At 49.0% G+C, this 19380-nt stretch overlaps 9 protein-coding genes across 9 annotated transcripts; 4 read left to right on the top strand and 5 right to left on the bottom strand.

Annotated features, from left to right (window-relative positions):
• Positions 1 to 271: 271 nt before the first annotated feature.
• J7337_012326 (uncharacterized protein) lies at positions 272 to 1006 on the top strand (the record flags this gene model as incomplete). The annotated part of the gene is made up of 2 exons (XM_044829852.1): positions 272 to 899; positions 948 to 1006. 2 exons carry the CDS (start codon positions 272 to 274, stop codon positions 1004 to 1006), a joined length of 687 nt encoding a protein of 228 aa, XP_044674768.1.
• A 386-nt stretch (positions 1007 to 1392) lies between these two features.
• On the bottom strand, positions 1393 to 3633 carry J7337_012325 (uncharacterized protein; the record flags this gene model as incomplete). Its single annotated transcript, XM_044829851.1, has 2 exons — positions 1393 to 3569; positions 3618 to 3633. 2 exons carry the CDS (start codon positions 3631 to 3633, stop codon positions 1393 to 1395), a joined length of 2193 nt encoding a protein of 730 aa, XP_044674767.1.
• A 3776-nt stretch (positions 3634 to 7409) lies between these two features.
• Positions 7410 to 8409, top strand: J7337_012324 (uncharacterized protein; the record flags this gene model as incomplete). Its single annotated transcript, XM_044829850.1, is given in 3 exon segments — positions 7410 to 7439; positions 7458 to 7907; positions 7960 to 8409. 3 exon segments carry the CDS (start codon positions 7410 to 7412, stop codon positions 8407 to 8409), a joined length of 930 nt encoding a protein of 309 aa, XP_044674766.1.
• Positions 8410 to 8513: 104 nt separating this feature from the next.
• Positions 8514 to 9586, bottom strand: J7337_012323 (uncharacterized protein; the record flags this gene model as incomplete). Its single annotated transcript, XM_044829849.1, has 2 exons — positions 8514 to 9380; positions 9428 to 9586. 2 exons carry the CDS (start codon positions 9584 to 9586, stop codon positions 8514 to 8516), a joined length of 1026 nt encoding a protein of 341 aa, XP_044674765.1.
• Positions 9587 to 10444: 858 nt separating this feature from the next.
• On the bottom strand, positions 10445 to 11662 carry J7337_012322 (uncharacterized protein; the record flags this gene model as incomplete). Its single annotated transcript, XM_044829848.1, has 4 exons — positions 10445 to 10665; positions 10714 to 10849; positions 10904 to 11117; positions 11169 to 11662. 4 exons carry the CDS (start codon positions 11660 to 11662, stop codon positions 10445 to 10447), a joined length of 1065 nt encoding a protein of 354 aa, XP_044674764.1.
• An 81-nt stretch (positions 11663 to 11743) lies between these two features.
• J7337_012321 (uncharacterized protein) lies at positions 11744 to 12612 on the bottom strand (the record flags this gene model as incomplete). The annotated part of the gene is made up of 3 exons (XM_044829847.1): positions 11744 to 11857; positions 11907 to 12493; positions 12549 to 12612. The coding sequence occupies 3 exons, from the start codon at positions 12610 to 12612 to the stop codon at positions 11744 to 11746; spliced, it is 765 nt and encodes a 254-aa protein (XP_044674763.1).
• A 432-nt stretch (positions 12613 to 13044) lies between these two features.
• J7337_012320 (uncharacterized protein) lies at positions 13045 to 14699 on the top strand (the record flags this gene model as incomplete). Its single annotated transcript, XM_044829846.1, has 3 exons — positions 13045 to 13314; positions 13368 to 14181; positions 14233 to 14699. 3 exons carry the CDS (start codon positions 13045 to 13047, stop codon positions 14697 to 14699), a joined length of 1551 nt encoding a protein of 516 aa, XP_044674762.1.
• A 321-nt stretch (positions 14700 to 15020) lies between these two features.
• J7337_012319 (uncharacterized protein) lies at positions 15021 to 16485 on the top strand (the record flags this gene model as incomplete). The annotated part of the gene is made up of 2 exons (XM_044829845.1): positions 15021 to 15222; positions 15278 to 16485. 2 exons carry the CDS (start codon positions 15021 to 15023, stop codon positions 16483 to 16485), a joined length of 1410 nt encoding a protein of 469 aa, XP_044674761.1.
• A 1115-nt stretch (positions 16486 to 17600) lies between these two features.
• Positions 17601 to 18747, bottom strand: J7337_012318 (uncharacterized protein; the record flags this gene model as incomplete). The annotated part of the gene is made up of 3 exons (XM_044829844.1): positions 17601 to 18085; positions 18135 to 18439; positions 18488 to 18747. The coding sequence occupies 3 exons, from the start codon at positions 18745 to 18747 to the stop codon at positions 17601 to 17603; spliced, it is 1050 nt and encodes a 349-aa protein (XP_044674760.1).
• Between the last annotated feature and the right edge of the window lie 633 nt (positions 18748 to 19380).

Genomic DNA, 19380 nt, shown 5'->3' with positions numbered 1-19380 from the left:
CATCATGACCAAGGGTTTCGCTGCGGCGTAAGCATCCCGACTCTGAATAATCATGCGACAACATGACATGAGGGATTCGTTTCGTAGCGGCTTTGCCCGTTAAAATTTGCAGACTTGACGCCTCTATATAAACATGCTTGCCAGGAGTCTGTAGTGGAACATATCATCCATACATCATACACACATTACATTAACTACCACCTACCCATTCAAGCTTATCTTTATCTCTTATCAAGCCTCTTATCGCTTATCGCTATCACCATCACCAATCATGAAGATTCTCACCAAGGAAGAAGAAGAGGCCCACTACGCTGAAGTCCTCAAAGGCGGCCTCATCGGCGGAACACTCTTCCTCGGCCTCGGTCTTGGAGGCGTTTACTATGCTTCAAAACGCTACCCGACCTTCCGAGGCCTAACTCTTCCCTTCAGAGCATTCCTCGTCACATCAACGGGTACATTCGGCGCCATCGTCAATGCAGAGCGATGGAGTATCGCATATCAGATCGCTCAAGATCCCAAGCGCAATTACCAAGATCAAGCAGCGCGCACGGCGCAACTCATCCGAGAAAATGAGTCAGCGTATGAGCGTTTCAAGTCATATGCCAAGGAAAATCGATATCAAATTGTCTTCGCGTCGTGGTTGGCGTCAATGGGTATCGCGTTTGCAATTGTTAGCCGACAGCCAATGAACACTGCGAACAAGGTTGTGCAGGCTCGTGTTTACGCGCAGGGCTTGACGTTGGCTGTGTTGTTAGTGTCTGCTATTTTCGAGGTCAACGATCTCAAGAACGGAGACAGCAGATGGCAGACCGTTCGGTACGTGGACCCCAATGATCCTACAAAGATCATTGAGAAGAAGGTCCACAAGGAGGAGTACGAGGGTCAAGACCTCTGGAAGGGTAAGTTACTTGATCCGATCGATCTTGAGCTCTGCTAACAATTCACAGATATGGTAGCTGCTGAGGAGCGAAGACTTGCTGCGAAGAAGCAGGCTGCTGAACATTAAGTGAGACCAACATCAATGAAGGTCGCTAATTTGTATTAAAATTGCATTTGGCGGTTTTGGAGTGAGGTATCAGGTCGGGTTATAGATCGAACGGCGCATTTTCTTTTGTATAAGATGAAGCATTAACATGGACGTGGAATGGAAATACTAGAATGACAACTTCATACTCTTATTGCAATCAAATGGTGATGATTCTCGAGGTTGTACCTAATACAGGTACTGCTAATCCTTGTTTTAAATCATGAAGCAATTGATGTCCATCAACGATATCAGATAGCAAAGTTGAGGTTGACAATCTCATTGTTTCCAAAATCACATTCACATTGCAGGCGCAACAGACACATAATTAAAACCATTAAACATTGGCATTACATTAAATACTATCATCAATCTTCCTTATGCGAAGGATTATATCCCCATAATCTCTTCCTCTCAGGTCCCCACCACTTAGACACAGCATCCGCCTCAGCAGCCCACGTCGAAGCCTCGTCCCCAAATTTACTCCGAACAGCATACGTCAACTGTTCAAGCGTCCACTTCTCAAGCGGCTTCTGCTCTAACGGATCATTCTTAAGATCCGTGAATCTATATTGTGTAGAGTCATCAAGCGGAATGACAATTCGCCACGGCGCATCTGCAGATGTCATGGATAACATGCTAGCTCCTCCATTGATGATACCAAAGTTCCAGGCGCGGCGGCCGTTGTGCTTTGTTTTATAAGGGCGGATGAGGGACTGACCCTCATAATCGTGGATGAGGTCCTCGGCAGCGTTTTGGTCCTTTTTGTTGAGGGAGCCTGTGTTGATGAGGAGGTCGAGGATTGTGGGGAGGATGGAGAGGGATGTTGCGTTGGCGTTGTATTGAACGCGGGGGATGTGAGGATGGCGGAATGTGATGGGGACGCGGAAGTTGCTAACGTGGCCGTTCTCGTAAGTTCCAGTCTTGGACTTCTGATCCTCCTTGAAAGCCTGTCCGTGATCGCCAACAAACACCACCAATGTCTCGTTTGTAAGACCGTGGTTATCGAATGTCTGGAGTAACTCGCCTAGCCAGGCGTCGGTGAATCGCATGGCGTTGAGATAGTCGTTAAACTCCGAGTGCCAGCCCATCTTGCCCTCGGTATTGAGGAAGTCGGTCTTCTCGAATGACTTCGGTACGCCCCAAGGATGATGTGTCGTGCTAGTGAAGTGAGAGAAGAACATACGCTTGCCCTTCTCCTTGACCTCCTTCAGGTAATCTTCAATGTGGCCCTTGAGCGTCGTCTCAGGGAAACCGAAGTAGTTAATCTCCTCCAGTTCCTCGCCCTTCTTGCGGTCATCTTCAAGACGGCCTCGTGTGACAATGTGCTCGAATCCGATCTTGTCGTCGAACTTATCCTGACGATCATAACCATCGGTGATAGACTGGAAGAAGGCGGGGTACCACTGCTGCTCCAAGAAATCTTCCGACTTCGACTTCCATTCGAACTTCGACTTGGACTTCTTATCATCCTTGAGCTTGTTGAAGAGGTTGAACACCTGGGGAATACAAGCTTGGTAGGCGTCGGTCTCAGACTCCTCAAAGCCATCGACAGGCATGGACCAAGCGCCACAGTGGATAGCAGCCATGCTCTTGAACGACAACGAGGACGTTGTGAAACCACCAACAACGTTGATGCCTCCGTACCCCTCCTGCGCTGTATCGTTCCACTGCGGGATAGCCACGTGTTCAAAATCCGAGCCATCCTTTCTCTTCCAGTTTCCTGACTTGCCAGTGAGTCTCTCGGCGACGGGGCTCATGCGAGAGAGCTTCTCGTTAATCTCGTCAATGTCTTCGCCCTTGTGCGACTTGACCATGAGCTTGTGATAGTCGGAGCCCTGCTGCAGAGGGAAGAGTTCCTCGCGGTAGCTCTCCATCATGATTAGTGCCACATGCTTGATCTTGACGTCGCCGCCCTTGAGAGTGTCGCGGATCACGTCAATGATGTCGGTGTCGAGGTTGGAGATCTTGAGAGGGTCGAGAACGGGGTTGTAGAAGGTACCGTCGGCTTTGGGGACCTCGCAGGCATTGCTAGGGCTTGCTGCAGGCTCCTCATCCGCGGTCTTGTTGTGTTCGATAAGCCACTTGTTGAAGCCGGCGGGGATGTCGCTGGGTAGCCATTCGGGGATGGTGTTTCTGTACTTTTGTGCAGCGGCGCCGTCGTTACCGGGTGTCCATCCGGGGAAGCGTCCATTGGGCTCTTCCCAATTATCGGGAGTGATGAGATCAGGGAGAGGCCATCCACCTTCGACATTGCTACACAGCTTGGCCGGAGACTTGAACATTTCGAGCATAGCGGCGGGGAGAGTCATGGACATCATGGTGTATGGAGCGGCAGGTCGGAGAGTCGTCGTGAGGAAAAGGAAGACAGAAATAATGGCGAGAATGATCCATGTTCGAGGTCTTGTTCGAGATTCTTCGTGAGTATCGGGGATGAGTCGCGCGCCTTCTTTACCGCCTTCGAGGTCTTCGTCAAATTCGCTGTCGGAGTCATAAGCTAGTGACTGAGGAGATCGACCGTTTCTGTGTCGGAACCACTGCCAAGCTGAGTTATTGTTAGTATTGATTGACGATAATTGAGAAAGCGAAGTACCATGTACAACAGGCATTCCAACCGTTGCAATTAATGAACCGACAGCCCTGTAGAGAAACCACTTGGCAACCCAAGCCACGACGACGATGAGAGCTCCCGCCGCAAGGACAGAGTTAAGCCCACTAAGAAGAATCTTCATTCCATCTTTATCGCCAGCGTAGCTCAACGCCTCAGACCATTTAACCTCATTGCCCGTCGAATAAAAGAAACCCAGTTGTGAAGCCGATGCGCCGAGAAGAATAAATCTGCCACTGTTAGAGATGCCCGATTGAAGGTGACGAGAGGACATACGAGAATATGCAACCCAATACACAAGCCCCAACAGAGAAAAGGCCCTTCTGCTGCCGCAGCGCCAGGCGCGACAGGAAAATGACTAAAACATCAGGAAGTAGAAGCGAGGGCAGAAAAAGGACGAAGGCGCCGGGAGAGATTGTCTTGGCGTGGATGGAAAGGTGGACCAGTTTAGTAAACGTCAATGAAACAAATATCGTCGAGAAACAAAAGGGAACGAGTGTCGCAAACATGATGATTGCCCTCTAACGACTAGAGAACGAATGAAAGATTAAAAAATAGATGGATATTCCATGGAAAGAGGTTCGAGAAAGAGGACAAGAGAGGAGAAAAAAAGGGAGCTTCAAGAAGCAGAGCAGAAAAGGATCCGAGGTTGTTTAAAAAAAGGATCACGGTCGTCGTAAAATCTGACATTGGAGGACCCCCCCTAACTAAAAAAGGTCACTAAAACATCAAACTAAATGGGGAATTAACAGTAAAAACAGCAACTGCTCGCGTGTTGTGTGTGCCACAGCTGTTTAGGCTCAGCCCAGATTAAATCTGCTACGTAACATGGAATAACCATGACTTGTTCATTAGCTGAATACGGACAATTTGCACATCCTCGACTGTCCAACCCCTGGCGTCGGTCACTTCTGCATTGGATCCATGTAGGGCTTAGACGATGGGGTGTAGGTATGACACTAAAAACTCGTTGGCCAGTGGCGGTTTCAAGGCTCGTATTCTCTCATCTGCCAATTCAATCTGACTAAACGGCTCCGACTAACCGAACGCTCTCCCTAAATCTAATTGGTCAACGAGGGGGAGGATGCAGAGTAAAATTAAACAGCACGGCACAGATTCGTCGCCAAGCTAAACAGATTCGAGCCGGTGCTGGAAGGAGATTTACGATTCAGCGAGTAACAAGGTCACGCGACAATGCAAGGAATGGGCTATTTTGTCTGAGCGCTTGCTTTTTTGCGATGGCTCTCTCAATTTGAGGTCACAGAAAGGAGAAGGTCAACGCTCGTTTGATGATGAGGGGCCGGCATGGCTTGAACGAGGCGTCGATAGTGTACGGCCCAACAAGTCTCCTTGCTGACGACATGCATGTTGATCAACAACAAAATCAATCAGCACATGTAGAAAAACAATGCATTTCTCTGCATGAGGACTTGAAATTGGTTGCAACACCGAGTCTCATTCTCTCAGCTTCTTCCCCAGAAAAAAAGAAAGCTTGCATGACCCGGTGTCGTCGGGCAAAAAAGTTCCCCCTCCCCCCTTTATTCCCAGGCTGAGAAGCAGAAAAAAAAAGCCGCTTAGCCGACTCTTCCCATTTTTAGCTCCCCCCTTGACCAATGTTAATGGTTTGATCATGGAACAAGTTTAATTTCACGCTAGGCTGCGCCATTATGTATTCCCTTTCTCCAGGCGGAAACGCTGCGCTTTTTCTGCTCCTCTTCTTCCCAACATATTACACGATGACTGCCTTAGTGCGCAAGGCGCCTTGGTTTTTTCTTGGCTTACCCCTGAGTACAGTCGTCGATCGATCTCTTGGCGAGCGTGGAGAAGTTTTGTTTTGGTCTGGACAATGGCCTTGCTGACCCCATGCAAGGAGAGGGGGGGGGATCTCTCAGCTGCTGTCGCGTGTCTCTCGTGTTTGGTGGGTTCGTAAGAAAGAGGGCCCCTTTGCTTTGCTCTGGTCTTGAAATGAGGTTTCACTTTGCCCTTGAGGAATGGATTTGCTGCAGGGTTGACACTGACGCCTCGAAAGGCCATTAAGCTCGACCCGCGGACTCCATGAGAATCTGCCTACCCACTAAAGTTCTCCATTTGCTGACTGTTACAGCGGCCAGCCAGCGACGCCTTTGCCTGAAGCTTCCCGCTGAGTATCCAGAGTGACCAGTAAAAGCTTGAATATTCATCAGCGCAATGACGCGCGCCACAGATAAAATACTGTTCTACAGAGTTACAATGATCTGATTCTTGCTGACGGGGAATCAGGCACCAACATGTCTCTGGGTATTTTTACTTGCTGCTCCTTCACAAGGAAATACGTAAGCAAGGATGCAGATTATCCATACGAGAAAGGAATTGAGCCGCCCTAGCCGAGGTGGTCAGAAACTGGCCCTAACATCTGACATTCCAATTCAGGATGCAATTCTTGATCCCCAATTTCTATGGCTGTTCAAGCAAAGGACTTTTGCTCGCGTGACTACGCCGCTTCCAATGATCGACGCTTTTGCACAAAAATCAAGGAAATAGTTATAAACCTCACAAATGTGGCTGCTGCACGTTTACGTGTCACGATTATTATCCCCAGGCCTACAATACGAATCAAGGTTACCGGCACTTCCGCCAACGTACGTCATTGCCTCTGTTCCCCGGATTTTTCCATGGTGATAGCCACAGTGGCGTCCGGTTACCCGGCACAACGGCCCAGCCACTGGAGCTGGTTGCTGTCAGATTGATTGACAGTTTTACTTGGTTTAAAAGTTTGTTTGGTACGGTGCTCAGTTGCTATGGTCGTTACGCTGCTTTTTCCACTTTTCATGGCAGTGTTTATCGTCTGATTCTGCCTGAAGGATTCGGGAGCCTGGGCGGAATTGGATCGTAATTCTGAGACATCTATTTCGAGATGTCGGTAGTGGAATTGGTTAGGGTCCGGACTAACCGGATGCTCTCCCTTTCCGTGGTTCTGGAAGTTCCGTCAAGGGTTCCAGAGCATAAAGCGGTCCATTCCGCTAAATTCCAAGTGACACCTTGGCTCGTTCAATTGTGTCACTTCGAAAGGTTCATTTCGAAGTTGGAACCGCGTCCGGTCGTTCAGCTGAAGCTTACGGTGTCAGGCATGCTACTATATAGCCGAGCGATTCGTCATTCCGCTACGAAGCCGTCAATACTCGTCTAAACGGCACTGGCCAGTAGCGTCTGAAGGTGCCGTATAACCTTATCTGAGGCCTTGAGGCTCCGCAAGATTCCAGGGATACCTGTGTTGAGGCTCTATGGGCCATAAGGGGATAGCTTCTTGACGTCAGCTGTTGCCGAGCAAAACTTGATTCAATATGTTACTGGAATAGAAGAAGTAAATTTTTCAATTGATGAAACTCAAGTTGATATGATATATCCTGACCTTTTTTCTTCGCTGTTTGAAGTGACGCACTTGCTTGGATCAATCACTCAGGGCATCATTGGTGAGACTCCACTCAGTCATTCGAAAAGCTCGTCCTTTTGCTTATTGACAACGAGTGTGCCTTAATTCGCTGTTCGTCATTTGTAGACACGCAACTTCATAATCGACGGTTGAGAATCTCTCGCCAGTATGGCATCATGAGAAAGTGGAGAAAGCAATCAAAATCATGCATTGTGTATGGCTCAATATGGTTGCATCACCAGCGAAATGTTACAATGGCGGGGTTGAAGAGACGTCAACATCCAAGATAAAGCCTTCATCGTCAATCATTCTTGAAATTACCTCTCATCAAATCCCGTTGTAAAGAATCCATCAATCGACATATTAAAATGGCCATTCAGAAAGTCGCAGTCGTTGGAGTGAGTTATTTACCCTAGAGAACCGTGAGCAACGAACTGATCCGCCAGGGCTCTGGTCTCATCGGATCAAAAATCGTTGACAGCCTCCTCAAAGCTGGCTTCGAAGTGACAGCTATCACCAGAAATGAGTCCTCTGCAACATTTCCGAGCAAAGTGGTCGTGAAGCGGGTCGACACCACCTCCGTCGACTCAGTCAAGGAAGCCCTGGCTGGTCAAGATGCAGTCGTATCAGCCGCCGCAACTGCTGCTGCCGGAAGCCAGAAGGTCATTATTGATGCCGCTATTGCAGCTCAAGTTCCACGATTTATTCCATCAGAGTTCGGAATTCCGTCTCGTCAGAATCGCGACACCAAGATTGGAAAAATTCTCAGTGCGAAGATCCAAAATACTGACTACTTGATTGAACTTGCTGAGAAGCATGATTGGTTCTCCTGGACTGGCCTCTCTAATGGATTGTTCCTTGACTCGGTATGTCGCTTGACTTCATGTGAAACAGTAAAATATTCTGACTAGCTTATAGGGGCTCAAAAGTGACAGGGGATTCATCAACATCAGAGACCGCAAGATTCGCATCACCGACTCAGGCAACGAACCCTATTCCACAACTTCACTCGCCTTCGTGGGCGAAGCTGTAGTTGCCATCCTGAAGAAGCCAGAAGGGACAAAGAACAAGTATCTCAACATCGCCGGTGTTACGACAACTCAGAATGAAGTTCTGAGGATTGTCGAGAAGCTCACTGGTGACAAGTTTGAGGTTTCTCATGCCACTGGCGCTGAGCAGGAGAAGATTGGAGACGAGAAGATTGCCAAAGGAGACTTTAGTGCCTTTGGTAATTATCTAGAGCAGTTCCTCTTTGCCGATGGTGCTGGCCATGCGTTGAAGGGTGACGAGAATGCGATTAGGTTGCTTGGGCTGAAGGAGGAGAATCTCGAGGGGGTTGTCAAGAGTGTTGTAGCTGAGATTAAGTAAAGTTGAGAGAGGCGGTTATTTAAGTATCCAATTTACGCATGAGGGTCGAATACGAATTAAATAAGAAATAATTGGTATATTTGTAGCCAGGTGTATCGTTACGTTTACTTCTCAACGGAAGAGTCAAGAAAGCGAATGGCGTTCCTGAGACTCCCAACGTTAGGAATACCATCCGCCTCCGGCTTCTCGATATCCAAATTTCCAATTCTACCATCGAATCCATGCTCCGCATCCTCCGGGAAGTCCTTGACTACCTCAACACCTGCCTCACGAAGTTTCTTCTCAGCTACGATACTGCAGTCAATCGTCACAGCAGAGTCGTTAACACCGTGGAGCAAGAATGTGCGGGGAATCTTGGCAAGGTCACCGAAAGAAAGAGGGAACAACCGCCGGTGTTCTTCGGGGATGGCATCAATGCCCTTGCTGGCGATCTCGCAGCTTAGGCCTTCAACGCCGGTCATGTAGTCTGGGAAGAGGGCGTCGATGTGAAGAGCGGAAGCAACTTGGAACCGCGGGTCTTGCTGGAAGTTCTCAGGAGGGGGATATCCAGAGATGGCCTTTCGGCCATCATCTTCTTTCGGCCTGGGAAATTGGCTCAAGACCGAGGCAGTGTCAAAAGGCGGTTCGCCCCAGATATTTGTACCGGGAGTCGTATATCTCGGACCAGCTGCATCGAGCATTCCATAGATGAGCAACAGTGCATCTGGCTTTTGCTCGACAGCATTCGCAGTTGCCAATGCCAGATATCCTCCAGCGCTGGAACCAGACAGCAAGACAGATCCAATAGGACGTCCAATGGCATCAGCCAGTGACGAGCGCACCCAGTAGTACGCATCGATGGAGTCATCTAGTGATGCATGGGCTGTAGACTCTGGGACAAGACGGTAGTCAGGGCTCACGAAGATCCATTTCCGAGCGGTTACAGAGTTGAGCCCCCAGTATGGAGCAAAGCTGTATCTGTCCCCGACGATCTGCGCCCATGTCAGTCAAGTTTGCAACAAGACTGGATAAGACTTACCAGAAATCCGCCGTGGATGTGGATGAGAACAGTCGTCGGTGAATCATCGGCTTCCTCTGGGTACACGACATCAAGAACGATGTCGCCATCGGGGGTAGATTTGTACGGGATGGTCTTGTACGTGTAGCCTTTGAGGCTGGAGAAAAGAGATGTGGCCATTATTGGGAGCTTCAGAGGGTGTTTTGAGGTATAGTACTTAACGATTGATCGTTTATCAAGATATAGAGGTTTTAAACAACGATGGTGGGGGAGCTTCAGAAGATGGCGCGCGCTCGGGGAAGCTCGGTGTTCCCCCGCACCCCGACGCGCCGGATTACGTGACTGCCATCCCACTTGAATAACCCAGCGGCATGTCACTGTCTAAGCAATTCAAGCAAACCCAGCAAAGCTCATTACTAAATGCACTCTATATCTCGCTGTGACTCATACTAATTTTCGCTTTTGAGCCTTGTTACGGAGGTTAGCGGACTTAAGATCTGGCTCTCTGCTTATTGAGAACGCGAGAATGATACTGTCGGTAGTATTCCGAGGTCTTGGCTGGACTCGAAATAGCGTGCTTCCCCAGACTTGTAATTCGAAGCCATGCCGAAGACTCCTCTGACATTGGCAGCCAGCGTGAAGATCTCAGACCATGAGATTCTGCAGAGTAGGGTTTCTCAGATGGACAATTAGGAGTGAGCCTCGGAAGAACATGGTTGAAGTGCTGTCTGATCGAACTCAAGGGACCCCTTTGCGCATCATGGTACAAGAAATCCTGAATCCAAGGACTATGGACGCTCTTTGCATCTTGTTTGAGCCGACTGTATTCTTATCATCTTAGAAATATCGGGTTTTCCAGACCAAATGAATCTCTAGATATCTACATACAAGGAATCTTATTGCTCACGCCAAGATGACATATAACCAACGAGAAGAAGTGGTCTCTATCTACCATTCTCGTCATACATGATCACAGAATCGACTAAAAGACCAACTAACCTGAACGTCTGAGAAGACGCCGCAAGCCAGATGACTGACTCATGTGAAGGAGTATCCTATCTCTGCCTTTCCAACTTCCTTCCCACGGCAGAAGATTCGACATACCAGTACACCAACATCGTCGTCACTGAGACGAATCGTTAAGGTGAGTAGTAGCTGATACCAGTGAATGCCATTGGCGTCTTGGATGGACTTGATCTTGGTCTTATCAATGCCAATATCATCGATGGTGTACAAAACCTCGCCAACTTTCTCGATCCCTAGCTGTCGTTAGTTTTATGGTTCTTTTTATTCGAGTTTCCACTCACGTTCGTTCTCAATAGTCTCAGGTGCCTCGTCCAAACTGCACGAGTAAAGATCGTGCGTATGCTTTCCGTCAAAATATTCCGAGAAGTGCGAGTAGAAACTTGTGCTGATCTCAGTGTCGTCGTCGAGGAGGGCGCCCTGCATTTCATTAGTCTAGTGCGCTTTCGTCAGTACCACTGATCGATATCTTACCTTTGCGATCTCCCAATCCATGAAGCCAGACAGGTTTTGCTCCTTGGTCCAGGGATCATTCCACAGCCGTCGCTTGTTCTCATCAAAGTTGTAATGAACTGCTGGATCATATGTTCGAGAGATGCTATGTCCATAGTGTCGACGACATTTCTTTTGTCTGACCATAGATCCCTCAACGCCTCGCAACACGGCACCACAGACAACAGCTGCCCAACTGGATATCTGTCAGTCACGACTGAATGTCTCCTGCGGAGGGGGTACTTACGCTCCTGTCCATGGTGTTGTGAGCCGTATCTCTTGCTCAGAGCACCATTCAAGCAACCTCTCCTTGACATAAGGCGACGAGCCAAACCCGCCCACCAGACACATCGTCTTGATTATTGGCTCCTTGTCTCTCTTGACTTGATCAACCTGATCTTTCACAAGCTTGAGAATGACGTCAATCACGGGGTCAAAAAGGCTCTTCATATCATCTTTGCTAAGGAGCACCCAGTTGAAGTCGGGGTCATAGTACTTCTGCATCTCCGGAGTGACTACTAGGTTTCGCATAGGTAGAGTTAGTTTGTAAGACTTCCTGCTCGGTGTATCGAGGCTGAAGTCTCTTTTGCGATTCTCAAACTGGTCCATGAACTGACTGCCTGGGCCTACGTGCTGTGGACCCAGGCTGGTAAATGCAGTTCCGAAGCGTTTGGCGAGGAGCTTGTAGAGATTGCGGTCTACGAATGTCCCGCCGCATTTGCCGCCTGATAGTGTGAGCATGACCGTTGCCTCTGCGAATGGGGACTGTTTTACCTGCTCCGATGGCAATCTCCCTCAGCTTTAGAGAAGGTGACTTTCTGACTATTTCCGATGTCGTGATATCCTAGCCTTGTTAGCAGGATACAAGACCTTGAGTAAAGCTGGACCTACGACAGTACCACCGCCAAGATCACAAACCATCACGCCCGTGCCGACCTAATCGCAGTGTAAGTATGAACTCAAAAGGTGAGATGGCGCTACTTACATCAATGAGATCTTCAACGTGATGAATGCTGGACTTCAAAGCCATATGCGCAGCCGCGTCTGGTTCTGTGATCAAGCTCAAACGATCAATAGGTCTGGACGCAAAGCCAGCATCCAAAGCAGCAGCCCTAGTAATTAGTTTCGCTCTCTCCGTCCAAGTCGCAGGAACAGTCAACCAAAAGTCAACAGGCATCTCCTCAAGGATATCCTCCCCAATCTTCTCAATCACCGCTTTCTTATACATGGAATGCATCCCCTTCAGGTACTCAGTGACCACGTCTTTTGCAGTTCTACCAGCGGGTAACCTCATGAGTCCATTTCCAGCGGCCTTGTTAAGATCTGGATCATCATATTCTGTCGCGAGTGCTTGATCATCTAAGAGGAGTTTGGTCCATGCGTAAGTCTTCATACCAGGTTCGATTTGATAGCCCCATGCGTTCTCGTCGAGATCGGGATTCTCATCTTTGAAGGCGACCCATGATGGAGCTTTGTGGCAGTGTTCTGCGATGTGAGTTGACGAGCCGGGATATTTTGTCCATGGGTGAATGTCTTTGAAGTCTGCGGCATTAGAGAGCGCAAAACTGAGACCTAGTGATGAGAAGATCAGCCACGGCAATTAGTCATTAGGCTGCGGTGTGCTTACCTGAATATGTTGTTCCGTAGTCAATGCCGACTATCAGCTTTGTCCTATTTCTCACAGCCAACATGATTGATGAACGTATTGCTGCTTGTGACCTTAATTGCGATATGAAAAGAACTGTAGCTCACTTGACTGAGGCTCTGATATACTCAAGGAATGACTTACATCATGTTCAAATGAGCTCAGGGCGGCAGCTTAAACAGTTCGCCGAGTCTGCGGCTGATCTCAGTGCGCCTTACAGGGATGGTTGAAATGCATGGGCGTTTTGCCGTGTGTACTGGCGTTTTGTCGTGGGGCTCGGCCTTGCATATGCAGCCACTATCACGGCTGAAGAGACTAAAGTTTACAGGGAGGGTAATGGAGGGGCAGGGGGAGCCACACCACTGAGTTCCTGGGGGGTACGTCCATTTCCGGTTATAAATAGTGCTTTTGTTAATCAAGTCGAGGAAGATCGCATCGTCGTGTAATTCGACTGATACAGGCTTTTGACAGTATTGCAATGGGCGGAGAATCTGAGCAACGATGTGGAGAGGATGGCCCTGGTGGAGCAGCTCTGAAGGATATCGGTGACCAACTCCAACCAAGAAGTGAGGATGAGGGACCGTATGAGGAGGTATTCAGTTTCGAATTCGCAGTATTCCTCTTACTAAGTTTACCACAGCCGAGATACTCCAAGATCGATGAAAAGAGGCCAAAGCGTCATATTCCAGAAGACTCGATCATGTCTGACGTCGTTGAGACAGTGAAAGCGTCGAATCATCACCCAAAGGTAAGATAAGCAATATATCGTTTATTCTAGCTACAAACTGACAAGTTCTTAAGCAAAACCCAGGGGTGATTGGGCGCATCACCCAGTCTCTGAACCCATTCGGTCCTTCAGAGCCTTCAACAATCCCCGAGAAGGTGACTAAGAAGCAGCCGAGCCACAAATCGGAAACCTCAAGAGAAAACAAACTTCAAAAAGAAGTAACCCAATTGCGAACTGATAAGATTGCTCTGAGCACAAGTCTCAAGGACTTAACAATCAAGTTCAATTTGCAAACCAATGACCTTGATGGCAAAAAGCACTTGATCAAGCAATGGGAAGATTGGAAACTTAAGTCTGACGAGCACTGGCGCAAACGCGGAGAGGAACTCAGGAAAGCAGAAAGCACTTACAATCGCTTATTTGATGACTATAAAAAGCTCAAGCGGACAAAGGAAGATCTCGAAACCGAGCTTAACGAGGAAAGAGATGTGAACAAGACTCTGAGACAAGATATCCAGAACCAAGAGGTCGTGGTTACGGAGGCGCATTCGAGGGCCATATCACTACTGGCTGGTCATGTCTCAAGCGACTTTCCTGATGATCAGGTTCGAACTGAACTGGGAGATCTGTTTGAGAAGTGCTCTGAGTGGTGTATAGACAATCGCTTGCTGCTGATTGAAAAGGTCGAAAACACTCGAAACTTGCTGCTTGCTGAAGGCATCATCAACGATCTCGATGGCGAGGAGCATCTACGATTCGACCTGACGCACAGAACAGCTACGGCGGTATTGCTACAGGCTGCACTAACGAAGACGCTCATGCAGACCTTTCTCGGAAATCCATTCTTCCTGGGCCAAGAGTGCCTAAACAAAACAGCCCTGCAAGGAGGTTTGTACACTTCACAATCCCAGGCAACAAGGCAAACTAATACAATCTCAGGCGCCAGCGCAGAAGCGACGGTGACGTGGAGGATCCAGACTTGCCAATACCTAGAGCATGCATTTCCCCCGCATAAACAAGGACTACAAGCATGTGCCGAGGGCTTCGCAAAGACCTACGAACCCCTCATAGAGCCCCTTGACAGAGAAAGCCTCACGCAGCTTACCAAGCTTTTCGAGACCACATGCAGCCTTGCGCTCAGACTCTGGAAGCTAAGAACCAATATCCGCATCGAAGCGCTGGGCGATGCAACCCTCCACCAGTTCCAGAGCATGTTCGGCGACATGGAGGCGCACCCAACCGTCGGTCTCTTGAAAGGTGATAAGCGGTTCGATGGTCGCCCGATTTGTGTGGTAGTGCGCCCGCGGATTGTCTCGGAGCCAGTGGAATCTGAGAATCGCGGACGAGGCATTGTCTGGTCGCCTGCGCAGGTTTGGGTGTCTAATTGGGAGGATGCAGGGTATTAGTGGATGGTGGCGCGGGACTAGTGGTTGATATCGCGTTTTGGGTGTTCAGCTTGAAATGCAGGTCTTGCTGTAGCGTGGAGGTTGAAATAGAAGGTCATTTTGTAAAGCTAGTGCTTATCGTTGACGAATAGAGTGTCAATTGCCCCTCATGCGATGTTAAGCTTGATTTTGGGTGTTACAGTGCCGGATATGTCGGCATGAAGTGATTGTGTCTATTCTGCCTTGTTGTATTTATCAAGAGACATTCTCTTGGTTTTCAGTCTAAACTGGAAGCTGCAAATTAGTGCATTACACTTATTGACATCCCTGTAAGCTTCCACCATGACCAAAGTTGCCCAGTCTTTGCCAGAAGCTCCGTCGGTGGGAACAGACACGTCGGTAAGCGATGAGTTGGAAAGCCCTCCTCCCGTACTGTTGATTGCGGTGATGGGAGTGACTGGCTCTGGAAAGAGTAACTTTCTTCGACTCTTGACTGGCAGAGACGATGAGGACGGACCCCAAGTCGGGCATTCACTTGGATCATGTAAGTCAACAACATTGGGCTTGATGACTGATGAGCGAACATTGACCGTCAACAGGCACCCAGAAGACGGAAGCCTACGAGTGTCTCATCCAGGGCCAGCAGTTTGTCTTTTTCGACACACCTGGCTTCGATGACACGTACCGAGGCGATGCAGACATTCTTGCTGATGTCGCTCAAGCCCTCAGCTCCTCATATATGAACAACGTCAAGCTCAGCGGCATCATTTACCTGCACCGCATCAAAGATGAGAGAATGACAAATGCCATCATGCGAAACCTCACCATGTTTCGCAATCTTTGCGGTGATGGTGCTTTTGAGAATGTTATCCTTGCGACTACTTTCTGGGACGAGCTACAGGATGAGTCGAAGGGAGCAGCTAGAGAGCATGAGCTGATCTCAACTCCCGAGTGGTGGGGGTATATGAGCAACAAAGGCTCGAGAATTCGACGATTCCAGAACACAAGAGAGTCTGCTCTTGAGATTGTCAACGAGCTAGTTGACCTCCCCGCCGTAACCCTACAGATTCAAGAAGAGATCGTAGAGCAAGGTCTAGGAGTCGACCAAACAACAGCAGGCGAAGCTCTCAACGAAGAACTCAACAAACTGCGAGAGCAACATCAAGCCCAACTCAACTCCATCCGGGAGGAAAAAGAACAAGCCATCAAAGACCGCGACGTGCAACTCGAGAAAATGCTCGACAAGCTTGAGCAAGAAAAACAGCAATTCATGCGCCGTCTCGAAAGCGAGCAAGCAGCCCTCCACGCTGACCGCCGCGAGCAGCAACGCCGCATGGAACAAGCCTTCAACGACCAACTCGTCCGCCTTGAGCGCGAACGCAAGGCAAGAGAAGCCAAGATCCAAGATCTGGAAACCCGACTAAGTACCGAGCGCGCAGATGCCAACGAGCGATTTCAAGCTGCTATGGCAGAATCGAACCGCATGGTCAGCGCGCTGAAGCTCGAGATGGAGACGGCGCGGGCGGAGGATAGGGCGGAGTATGATGAGACGATTAGGAAGATCGAGGAGAGGCAGAGGGGGGCGGTGGATGAGGCGGGGAGGTGGAGGGGGGAGGTTGAGAGGCTGAATAGGCAGATTAGGGATGCAAGTACGGCACAGGTTGCGGCACATGGCGTGGAGAAGAGGAGGATGGAGGCGAGGATTAGGGAGTTGGAGCAGACGAGGAACACGAGTAACACGAACTTTTGGGATGTGGTTGGGAATATTTCTAATGTCGCTACGGGGATCCTGTTGCATTTGCTTTAGGTCGAGCTATTGGTGTTTAATGCGCAAGGCTTTTTGGCACCTAGAACAATGGGTCAGAGGGACATGACCTCAAGGCATCGCCGTACTCCCTCTTGACATAATCCCACTCGGCGGCTGGACACGACTCCCTGATGATGTGAAAGTCTTCCGATCCATAACCTTCCCGACATATCAACAGATTTCCTCTACTCGTTCTCTCTGGGCGGCCGAAGTCTCCAACTGAGGTTTAGGAGATGGCGGAAAGCGCATAGGTCAATCTTTCGTTCGCGAGAGCTATAGTGCTGGCAAAAGGGATACGTCGTGAGATTCAAAGTACGAAGCGAAGACTGCTGACGGGCGTCAATGCCATTGCTTCCCAGGATGGGAGTCGGTATACACGTTCCTAGATCCCAGCTTGGTTTGGTTCTGTCAGCCTCCTCGTGGATTGCTGTAGGTAATAGACGAACCTGAACGATATCAGCTGCTCCTTCTCACATTTTTCGAGTAGCAAGAGGATGAATTCCTTGAACTTCTCAAAGGATCCGGGTTTGTCGACGATGTTCCTCACCATTTGCTTCTTGACACGTTTGTAGCCTTCGATCATGTGGACAGCCTCTGGTATCGTTCTCAGTTACAAACCGTAGGCTGATATATTTAGTAAAGACTAATCTGTCGAGAGGGAAGCCGTCGATATTAATTCCGTAAATGTCGTTCTTATTCCATGCTGGGATAACGACAGATGCCCAGACTGTCGGCAGAGTTGAAGAATGGAAGTGTTTTGACATCTGAGACAGATTCTTGACGTCTTTAATGGATATCTAAGCGCGAATTATGAGAGTCTGTAAGATGAGAGTAGTAAGCTCATCTCACCTCACCGATGATGAGCTTCAAAAGCTCATGGGGTAGTTGTTCGAACATTTTCGCGATATGGTCAACAGAAGTCAGGGTGACGCGATAACCCCACGCGTGATGCACGACGTGAAGCTGACCCTGTCCAATCAGTCATGCCCGATAAGAATTATTGTGGCCCAAGATAATAGTCTCATCAATCACGTCACTCATCACGCGAATCTCAAATCTCATATTCAGTCATTATCGATCTTTTATTCATATCTAGATCATTCCAAAACTTTTATTTACCTCTCACGGTTGTAGGTAGGAGCAGGCTTGGGCTTATTATCAAGAATCTTCTCAATCTCCTCCAAAACCTTATCATCGATCTTCTTGTAAATCTCAAGCGCCTTGAAGTTATCCTCAAGCTGCTCAACCTTTGTCGCACCGAGAATGACAGTGCTGACGTTGGGGTTCTTGAGGGCCCAGGCAAGCGAGAGCTGAGCGACATTTCCGCCGAGACGCTCAGCGACTTCGGACAGCTTCTTGACCTTCTCGATCTTGGCCTTACCGGCTTCGGTTTGAAGCTCGTTGACGGTGTTCTCGAAGAAGGCCTTGTTGGTGGCGAATCGCGAGTCCTCAGGAATTCCGTTGTTGTACTTGCCAGTCAAGAGACCGGAGGCGAGAGGGGACCAGATTGTGGTGCCGTACTCGAATTGGTTGAAGAGAGGAGCGTACTCGACCTCAAAGCGCTCACGGTGGAAAGCATTGTACTGAGGCTGCTCAACAACTATATCACTGTCAGTACCTACCAAAATCTCAGCTATCGAGCGACTTACCAGGAGCAATGAGGTTGTAGCGCTCAGCAATGTGAGTAGCCTCGGTAATCTGAGCAGCGGTCCACTCAGAAGTACCCCAGTAGTAAGCAAGGTTCAAGTTGCGAATGACCTGAGTAAATCCCTCAACAATCTCCTTCATGGGAGTAGCGTAGTCGGGACGGTGAGCAAAGACAACATCAACGTAAGGCTGCTCAAGACGCTTGAGGGAGCTCTTGAGACTCTCAACGACGTGCTTGCGGTTGAGACCTCGAGTGTTGGGCTCCTTACGGCCAGTACCGAAGAAGACCTTTGTGGTGAGGACGTACCTAGACAAGTCAGTATAAATCGAGATTTGGGGACTTGGGAGTATTTACTCATCACGAGGCCAGCCGAGCTCCTTGAGGGCACGGCCCATCTCAACCTCAGATTCACCATTGGCGTAAACCTCGGCGGTATCGAAAGTGTTAACACCGTGATCCCAAGCCTTTTGAAGAATCTGCTTCACAATATCGCCCTTTTGCGTACCGCCGTATGTCAACCAGCCACCGAGACTGAAGACGCTGACCTTGAGACCAGTAGGTCCCAGGTGGCGGAACAGCATGTCCTTGGGGTCGTAGGCGGTTTCAACAGGCATTTTGGCGATTTGTCTGGAAGAGAAGTGATGAGTATGAAGATTTGATGGTAGGAGGAGGGGCGCTTTTTTCTTATATAAATGGAATTGATGTCATTCTGGATGGTCCAAGCGAAATGAGGGGTATTGAGATGGTTGATACAACGATGATGGCTCCACGCAAACAACTGACGACAGTTTAGCGTAGCAGCTCTCCATCATCAAGCCAATCAGAGGACTCAATGCTTGGGACTATCCCCGGCCTTAAACACCCAACGTCTTGTCATTGGGGCGTTAGTATTAATAATTCAAGATAGCGGGGCACAGGCCGGCGAACAGTCACTTCCGAGCTTCAATGACGCCTACTGCAAAGGAGATAATGGAGTTTGGCACACACACGCAGTCTTTCCAGTTGCCTATTGTGCTTGGCGTCATCGGGGTTCTTTTTGAGTGCTTACACTGACTGTTTCTTTACCGTTCCATCTACCGAACCGAGTTGCTTATGACATCAGGGTATGAGGATTACACTAAAGCCGAGCCTAAGTCCGGGCTAAGGCCACGTTTTCCCCTCATTGAGATGAACCTTGTTATCGATCAGGGTGATTTGAGGTTTTATTGACCGAGGTACGCAGTGTGACCCAGTTATCTTTATCGCCC

This window comes from Fusarium musae, chromosome 10, assembly GCF_019915245.1.
Source record: "Fusarium musae strain F31 chromosome 10, whole genome shotgun sequence".
In the NCBI taxonomy this organism is placed as follows: domain Eukaryota; kingdom Fungi; phylum Ascomycota; class Sordariomycetes; order Hypocreales; family Nectriaceae; genus Fusarium; species Fusarium musae.
The sequence above is the reverse complement of the archived record's forward strand: the minus strand, read 5'-3'. Positions and strand labels throughout refer to the sequence as shown.